Source organism: Amblyomma maculatum, chromosome 4 (assembly GCF_055883805.1).
Source record: "Amblyomma maculatum isolate TAMU_Amacu chromosome 4, ASM5588380v1, whole genome shotgun sequence".
NCBI classification, from domain to species: domain Eukaryota; kingdom Metazoa; phylum Arthropoda; class Arachnida; order Ixodida; family Ixodidae; genus Amblyomma; species Amblyomma maculatum.
In genome coordinates, this window is record NC_139347.1 from 34,079,185 (window position 1) to 34,088,948 (window position 9,764).

The 9,764-nt window shown below is 43.8% G+C and overlaps 1 protein-coding gene across 1 annotated transcript in view; it reads left to right on the forward strand.

The window, feature by feature from the left end:
- LOC146190668 (serine/threonine-protein kinase BRSK2-like) overlaps positions 1–9,254 on the forward strand; it is a 56,969-nt gene extending 47,715 nt beyond the window's left edge. Inside the window, exons 17-18 of the mRNA XM_084600226.1 lie at positions 771–969; positions 3,962–9,254. Coding sequence (XP_084456352.1) covers positions 771–969; positions 3,962–4,341 — 579 coding nt within the window. The 3' untranslated portion in view covers positions 4,342–9,254. The remainder of the gene's footprint in view (positions 1–770; positions 970–3,961) is intronic.
- Positions 9,255–9,764: the final 510 nt, after the last annotated feature.

Sequence of the window (9,764 nt, forward strand, 5' to 3'; positions counted from 1 at the left end):
GCATTCGTTGCAGTGCTGCATATAGTTATAATTGGTTTACAGGAAAGGAAAGGCGCTGTATCTATCACACTTTCTCCGGCAAGTATTAGTTTGGACGGTACACCATCGCACCTGTCGCGTGGCGTTCCTTGGCGCGCATTCAAGTGTGGCATTGTATTGGCAGGGATGCATCCCGCCTCGGCCAATCAGAACGACGCAAAAGCAGCAAACACTTTGTCCACGAAAGCATGAGCCATTAAAAGCTTTCGCCTTAAAGACTGTTTATTATCAATAATTGAAGCTGGTCCTTCCACAGCACACATCGGTATTCGTCTCTAATGCGCCTGCAGTGCAACAAAAGAAGTTGAAAAACGCCAAGTGCATCGACCAAGATGACGCAATGCTCTCCTTGTCTTCTCGCTTCCTCTTTCCTGATTGTTTGCGACAGTAACAACATTGCCGGCTTAATTGGCTTTTGTATCTCTTTGATAAGCGAATATATTATATCTGTGTAGTGAGATGCACGCCCTGACCGAAAATTTACTAAATTAGGCCTGAAATTCAATATCTGAGGACATGTGTTTCTGCGGCAGCTCGAGAACTACACCATTTTAGAGGACTTTAGATAATTTAAGTGCTTAAAAATGCCTGAAACTCTAAAATTCTCCTTTTCGCCAAATTTTGGATCTCGAATTCCCTCAAAAAAGAAAGATACCTCGAGAGGAACAATACTGTACCTGTGAATAGCTAATCTCGCTTATCGCTTGCTTTCGTACTTTCGCACATGGCAGATTGCTGACCTAAGCCACAGCGTGGTGTCGCCCATGTCCTTTCGGGTGGAGTACAAGAGGCCGGGGAGCACCACCATGTTCCAGAGGAACGTCCGATTCCACGTCGACATCAGCATCGTGGGAGACGGGAGCCCCAACGGCGGAGCTTCACATGACAGCAAGCCATCTGTGTACTGCATAAGCTTCACTCTTATATCGGGTACGCCAATCCTGCTCTTTTGTGGTCGTCGTGGAAGTGAAAAACTAAGGGTACCGTACTAGGTGATCAATAGTAGCCTATTACCCGGTTATTGCTGCCTTGCACACGAAACGCCGCAACGTGTACAGTGTCTCTCATTGTCGCCCGCGCAGCCGAATCCAGTCTTAATATGTCAGTATCCAGGTTGGGCGGTGCTACCAACTTCTACTGGCCAATCCTACGCAATTCCATACGAGGTGACGTATTGTTGCATCTCTCACCGGCGAGCGTTAGCAACCACCCATATAACAACCACCACCCTATCAAAGGCATCTAGCCATTTTAACCGACCTTCAGAAGGCTCCACTTACGAGACAGCTATAGAAGTCTCCCGTGATACCACAAACTCACGGAAAAAACAAAGTGAAAAACTCGAATGTTTCATATAGCGGATGAGGCTGTATGTGCAGGAAACGCAGATGACAGCGAGGCCCTAATGGCAACGCCATAACTGCCAACTTGACTTTCAAATTTGTGAACGTAATTTTTGGTTGCGTGTTTTATGCTTTGTGATAGTGCATAAGGTATTACTAAACTCGAATCACCCCGAGCTATTTATCTACGGCCGCTAAATAATTTATAATAGAGTTTCTTTTAGCACCCGCTTCGTTTTCTGTTTAAACAGCCGGTGGGTGGCTGCGACGCCTAAGTGGAGTCTAAGTCACGCGACAGGTGCAGATATTTCTCCTTCGCCGTTTTAATTCACCAAATGCTAAAGCCACCCTACCTGAAGAACAGGAATCACAAGTGAAGCAGCCGCAGTCATATGCTGTTATATACATTTTGTTTTTGTCCCTCACATGACTCGACTTATACAGACAGCAGAAGACACTGCCTTGTTGCAGCAGCTGACAATGATTCTCTGTATGGTGTGTATTGCCGTTGCGTGGTTGTGCCTGGCACAGCGAGGAATGATGTGGTTTTAATACATTTTTCTGAGAATAAAGCTTACTTTCCGCAAAATATAAGATAAAATTTGTAACATCGTAAGGTGGGTCCCAATTCGTATATATTGCGAGTAATTCAGAACAGCTGTTAGGCTGTGAAAAAGGCTGACCGCCGAAGAATTGACGCGTTTGAATTGTGGTGCTGGCGAAGACTCTTGAGAGTTCCTTGGACTGCCAGAAGATCACATCAGTCGATATTGTCGACCATAAACCCTGACTGCTCATTGGAGGGTCAAATTCTAAAGTTAAAGCTCAGCTACTTTGATCATCTGATGAGAAGAGAGGAGTCGCTGGAGAAAGATTTGATGTTTGGGAAAGGTTGAGGGTCGCCGGAGAAGGGGTAGGCAGCGAACGCGATGGTTAGATGGCATCCTCGAGGCACTGCAGATGAAGTTATGTGATGTTAGGAAGATAGTGAGAGACCGGAAAGCGTGGCGTGACATGGTCCATAGGGTCACGAAGAGTCTGACACGACTGGACGACTGAACTGAATTGTTAGGTCCCCAAAGCATACACAGTGGAATGAGCTACATTAATCGTCTATAACTTTCTTAATACAATTTCCTCTACACTTAGGCGTCAAAAGTCAGGTTTTCTGCGAAAAGTTGCTGTATATTTGTTTCCTCTAAGTACTTTATCTACATGCTGAGAAGAAGCTGACGTCTGTAAGTAGCGCTGGGGTTTCCGAAAGCAAGAAGTAGGAAAAGTATAGATTCAGTAGCAACGATTCAGGTGACATTTAAAAAGACGAGCTGGTATCCAGTGTTGGGATGAGGAAGCACAAATAAATGGCCGATGGAGCGCAATAAAGGAGTAAAGCTATTAATGTGGCAATGAATTGGTTAATAGTGATGAGAATAATGATCGCGTCAATAACACCATTTCGTCACGCATATTAGCAGCATTATGCAGCTTTGGCACTTGTACAGGGAACTCGTTTAGAATTATATTAGCACAGTGAAACTGGTAATTCAGGGTTTAGGAAACTAATTCACTCTGAATGCTGTATAACTTTCATTTGTGGATCTATGACTGCCATTGGGTGGACGCTGATGAGTATTTACGTCCTTAGCAAAAATCGACTGTGCATTGAGATATTCCCCTAAATATTTGACAAACGTTGCTTTCACTTCGTGTTCAACTATGCGGCCTTGCCCCATTATGTGCTTCATGAGCTTAGTTACTAGATAGACTGCCCTAGGCAGACGGTGGTCCCGGGTCCGATCCCTCGACCAGAACAATTTTTTTTTCTTAAACTACAATGTTTCTGAGAAGTATTATGGGTTTTTAGCGGTGGTGGCTGAACATGAAGAACTCTAATGAGTAATTACTCTCTTTAGCCGGAAGACGGATGCGTCTATATTGGACGCAGTGTCTATTCCGTTGAGTACTAACTCTGCGGAATAGACACTGCGTCCAATATAGCCGCCCGTTTCTCATGTTTCTTGAACTTAGTTCTATCTTTTAACGCACTTTCAGTGTACGACGCAGCCTTTTCATATGTATTACGAGATTTTTATTCCAAGCAATGCACACACAAGAAAGGGAGCTACACGGACTCAACTCTCAACACAACGCTCTTAAAGTACAACTGTCGGGCCGATAGTTTGCAGATGTGGCTTTTGTCTCCACCAAATACTTACGTAACGCGTTTCGGACGATTTATGCCCTCTTTGCTTATTTACTAGCGCGTAATAGCTCTTAACAATTTAACTCTAACGGAGATATTAAAAAACCTATCGCCAACATATCCAGCTTTACTCATAGAGATCGAGGAAGGAGTAGAGCAGTCGAATAGAAACACACCAATCACCTTATTAGCCAAGGTGGAACAAACGGAGCTACTTCTGTGAATAGTACTGTCTTGTCAAGCTAAAAGCTTACCTTGTTGAAATCAGCTAGACGTGGCTTCCATGCGGCCTTTTCTTATTAAAAGACCGGCTTATAATGTGAGCCAGTGGCGAAACACCAATAACACGGAGCATCGCGTCTTGCACACCACGCAGGTCCAATCCGGAGGTTCAAGCGCATCTGCGAGCATATCCAGGCGCAGATCCTGGGCCGGCGGCCTGGCAGCCACTCGCCTCGTTTCAGTCGCCGACCGCCCACGTCCGAGCTGAGCGACAGTTCCTCGTGTGGCTCCGAGTCATTGTCGCCCACTCAGGTGGCCGACGACCTGGCGCATGTGCTCAGCACCAGCAGTCAGCCTATGGCCCGCTGCAAGTCCGACCAGGACGCCGCGTGCGACATCTTCGAGCGGGAAGCCAAGGCGGCGGCTGCGGTGGCCGCCGCGGCGTGCCACCGTCGCGCGGTCATGGACGGCACGTCCATCGCCAACGGCCGCCGGCTCAGCTACGACCTCAAGGGCTCCAGGGACAAAGTCTGACCCCGTCCTCGGACAGTCGCTTGCTGAGGGGCCCGACGACGTCGCCGCGTTGTCCGCACAAACAAAGCCGTTGCTGGCAGACTGACCGACGCACGCTTGCCGCCGGCGTAGAGGCGACCACCATGTGCGAGCTTTCAACACCCACAACCAAGTAACAGAAGCCGTCGGTACGACAGTGCAATGCCGCCGCTTCGTGGTGTTGGTCGTGCGTCTGGTCTGTATACCTTACGTGTCCCCAACCAACCGTGGACTCGCTTTTTCATTCGCTTTTAACCGATTACTTTTTTTTTTCCCTGTGCTGATTTGCGAGTTCGTAAATGGCACGTGAACTGTTTCAAATCAAATGGCGCGGCGCGATGAGTTAGACGTATGGCAAGCAGTACTGCTATCGACATTCTGTCGTTCTGTTGCAACGGTCAAGAATGATATGACGTAATTCGGTTTGAGAAAAGTTCGGTGCCACTTCACAAGTGTTTATTTTTGTTACCCCTATAGGCCAGAGGTGTATGGAATACGGCAAGTGTTCACTGCTGCCGGCGAAGAGAAGGAAATGTCGTCTATCATTGCTTGCGGGTCTGAAGCTCACCAATCACTGCGATTCCCCCTGGAAGTAGTCACGTAACTGTTCTCGAAGGCGACGGCTTCAACCAAGCGCTGCCTCTCGACAGCGTTCAAACGTTATCTTTCCCGCTTAAGACATTCACATAACAAAAATTATATATTTTGAGCTAGCCACCTTTAGTGATCGAACTAAGAATCTAATGTAAACCTTGTGCTGCTTCAAGCGGGAAGCGATGTCGGCGACGCTGTAAGCAACACTTGAGTTCCACCTAACGAGGTCATCGAATATAACGTGCCGAATGCGTCTAACACTTCTTTTTTAACAAAACTTGGACTGTAATACACTGAGTGGAGCATGTTATAGAAGAGTGAATGGAACGGCCGGATGCCACACAGTATACATGTGTCCTTGACCGCGTAGAAATCTTGATAGCATTTTCTTTTTAAATGCCGGTAGTGTCCCATTTACTCAAATGAAATGCCCTTAGAATTTGAGCGAAGAGACGGAGACTCTGAAGAACAGTGCTGAAACTTCATTTTTCTTTCCCTCGTTCATACACGTGACAATACTAAGCATTGCTACAGCTTCCCGGTTGCTTGCAAGCTATGCATAACGTTTTGAAAGCGCTGGAGCATCTCAATGGAAACGTCGGATGTTCACAAGCTTCGACGGAGCTTGATAAACATTACTTTTATTTGCGTTCCTCTATACCCGCTTGTTTTGCATCGCATGTAATGTTATGCTTCGCCAAATAAGGGCAATATTTCGTTGGCTGTTGAATGCTTATGTCCGACACAATGTCTCTGCCGTCTGGCACGGCATTTTGCTGCAGTACGGGAAGCAAAAGCCTTCCTTGTGTCAGAGCTCAGTATGTGTTACAAGACAAAAAAAAAAAAAAAAAGTATATTGTGAATTTGTGATTGAAACTTTGTCACTGCAAAGATGGATGCCCCTTTTCCCCTTAGACGTCGTGAACGTTTCAAACATCTTTAACGTTCGCCTTCACGGTAGCGTGAGTTCAAAGTGTGTCCCCTACGCGATTGAACCACGCAGCATAAATACTGTCTATGTGGCTTGGAATGCTTCTTCGTGCTTTTTAAAGCGTATCAACTGTACTTGCGATATCGACGTCGGAAAGAAAAATTACTATAATGATGTACGAAGTCACTACACCAAACATGCGCTTGATGCTTTTATTTTGCTGCAGTTGTGCGGTCTATAGATACAAATGAACCGATGAGTTACCTGTAATCTAAAACATTTTCCGCGAATTATTGGGCCAATCTTTGCGTTCGGCGCAGTGCGAACTGAAGGGTATAATTTGAGACATTTTCCAGCGATATATTAGCGAGGACAGCACGACACAGGTGCCTGGCAGGTTTGTGTCTTCCGGTCATTCTGTCCTCGTTTATTAAGCCTTGGAAATGCCCTTAGTTCCAGCCCGCAAACAGCGATCCCTGCATTCCACTGTCAGAAAGTTGTAAGCTCTGCTTGCTTAGTTTATCAAGGCAGCAGTTGAAATAAATAAATTAAGGTTACGAAAACAAATTGTAAAGAACAATGAGTCTAGATATGGCAGTGGTGATCTTTGCGCATCTTATCCTGATCTCTGCCTTTTCCTAGTGTTGGTATCTCGAATAACCTCTAAATAGTTCTCCTGAGGTGCAACTATCTGCAGTGATAGACTCTAAATCTCCCCTCTGGCTTCGTGTCAGGCTTTCATCAGTGGTTTCAGAGCTAAACACACGAGACACATATCCTAGAGAATCGGACTAAACATTCAGAGGAATATGCGCCATGCTTTGGTTCGCGCTTACGCTCGGTATTGATGGAAAACGTGGTCTTCAGAAACAACAAATTCTGCACTTGTACATTCGCATTCTTAGAATCGAATCAACCACCTTTTTTTCCTCCCGAGCTTTATCTGAAAATAGACGCTTGAATCTGTGTGTACGCTAAATGGCGCGAGTTGTGTAACGGGTGTGTCGAGCGAAACGAAGTCACGTGAAGCAAGTTTGGGCCAATGTTTATTTTGAAAAGCTCCTTTTCCTCATGAATATGAAAGAGGTCACTGCTAAAGGAGGAGACTGACAAAGTAGTATATGTGGGTCTCGGATGGATAAAAAGCCGCTTGAGAGCGTGAGAAAGGGGAGCAAAAGTAGACTGAACGTCAACCGCTGCTGCTAACGTATACTTGAAAGAAAACTCATTTGAATTGTTTTTGTATATATACATACATACGCCTGTGTATATATTTGTGTACAAAGCTTAGAAAGCTGGGTTTGATTCATGTGATGCAAAGGGGCCTTTTGAGGAAAGGCAGAGAAGTTTTGCATTTGTTGTCGTTGCTTTGCTCCTGCATAATCGATGGTGGGAAAAATCCCGCTAGTATGAAAGTTAGGTTTTCTGGACGCATTTTTGATCTTTGCCAAAGTGCAGTTTTGGTGAACGGTGTTATGTTTTGCCGTTTCAGACAATAGTGTGAGTCAGTGTGTGCAATATCTTCAGCATGAATAGCTCACCTTGTATAAAAGTTTGTTCAATACTAACTATGGTTGGTGACGCAGTTGCCCGAAATGCCCCAATTAGCTTGCGTAGTTAAACATATTTTGAAAACCAAATTTAGCTACGATAGTAACATAATTGTTATCTCACAAACAATTTTGCAGCTACTGCAAGTGTGCAATCCCCCACCAAACATAAATGCCTGGAATTGGAATGTGTCATTTACAAACTTTCAGACTGTCACCTTTAAACGCCATCCTTTGCCTAGAAAGGAGATCAAATTTATTGCAAAATAACTGACTTTCTTCATCTAAGCGCGTGAGAATTAAAACATTTAATTTACCACACAAAGTATCTAATCAGATGTATTTACATTCCAATGACGAATCCTTAAAGTGTTGTGCAACCAACTTTGGTTCCAAGGTTTATTGCGAGCAAAATATGCATTAAAATGTACAACCGTTGTTTAAAACCAGCGGTTTAAAAAATTCTGAAATTAAAGAAAACAATGTTCATGTGATGTGAATCACACTTATAGCCTTAGATGATTCAAAGTCATATTTGAAGTCTGCACAAATTTATCTTATACTTCTTCAGAGGGAGTAAGTCGCAAGGTAGGCATTTTGGGTTGTATAAACTTTGTGTCTTTGGGCGAACTACATTAAACTGGCTACACAACTCAAGTTGTCAGCGCATATCTAGAGAAATTTCATTGCATGTTTGAAATGCATCGAATTCCTTTCGGATTATTGCACCGTAAAACAAGAATAGCTGTAACATAAAAATTTGTGTTCGGATAACTTAATAGGAGTTAAACTGTAGCTCTGGCTTCATTTCAATATAGACGTCTGTATACCTACACGGTACAATGTCTTTTACCTGCGGAATCAGGTATGATCGACAGAAAACTGATTCATGAACAAATCTTAATGCCAATATTTAACATTTTAGAAGAAAAAATATGTAAATCAAATTATTGATGATGACCTACAGTTGGCTCACCATGCAAGAATATCATTCAGTGCGTTTCGCTATATTTGCAATTCTCAGACGTAATCAAACTATAAATATTTAAAGTTTTCGGAACAGATTGCTTAATCCTGGACGAATGTGTAAACTCTTACGTTTCCCTTGTCTTACAAATGGCCGTGACATTCTTTTGATGACAACATTGGGCCGGTAGTCGTCTCAGTAGAAGTTCTAGTCAGATCTATAATATCAAAATACTATTGGCAGACGTATATAAAAAAAACTCATCAAGTTAAAAAAGGGTAATAGAAGAATCGTATGACAAAAAAAATTAGAATAAAAATGATGCTGCTCAATTTCATCGCGATGATTTTCCGCAAACAGATTCTTGTATCCCAGTGCACTGTTTATTTGGCATTCAATGATTCATTTAATTATGGGCAATTTATTTCAAGCAACTGCGTTGGATTCGAATGCTACCGGGGCGTTCCTTGAGAGCAAAGGCAACATATTGCCTTGTTTTCTTTGCCTTCGGCCTTGGTACACAAAGAAGCCCAATGGAAGACTGGATGATCGACGGTGACCGTTCGCCGCTCGCTGGAGAATGGAAGTCATCATTTCGCGGCTCTGTTCTCTCGTGTTTGACTCTTCCTTCTTTTGCTAGAAGCCTTAAGGAAGTCTAGATGTAGTCCGCCAACTGCAGCTGTAACGTATGCTCGTTCACTCTTTGTCGATGACATTTTGTTTTTCTTTTTGCGAGCATGTTTAGCCGAAACAAAACGCTGTCTTCTCATATGTGTTGTTGCTCGAGGAAAAAAAAAAAAAAAAAAAAACATGAGACATTGCACCGAAGGTTGTATACTAGGTATACGAGTGTTTCTTATTAAACCTGTACATAAAGATCAGTGTGTCAGTTGTGCATTTATTTCCCTTCCTCTGTAACAGTGTCGTGCAGTCCCAGAGTGACAGCTTCGACAGGCATCTCTTCTCTATCTACAAGCGTGGAGGAATATCGAAAGGCCCACCCGGTCATCTTATTTTCCCTGCTTAACTCATAACATTTATGGTTTTAAGATTCTAATTTGCGGTGATGGCAGTACAAAGCGTGGTATTTGTATCTATGTTTGTCAGTGCTTTCAGTAGGAGCAGCACATGCGCATTGGTAAAAGTACTACTAGTAATATGCTCCTCACAAATTGGAAATTCTAGTCACTACTTGGAGTTTAGAGGAATACCTGTATTCAACAAAGGGGTAAATTTGGTGTTCCTGACCACAAAACAATGCCAATGTCATGCTGACCTTGAAATTGAATTGGGGATAAGGGATCTGGTGCAGTTGCTACTGCCATACTATCCGGCAGGAGAGAGGGTAAATGTGAACGTCGGC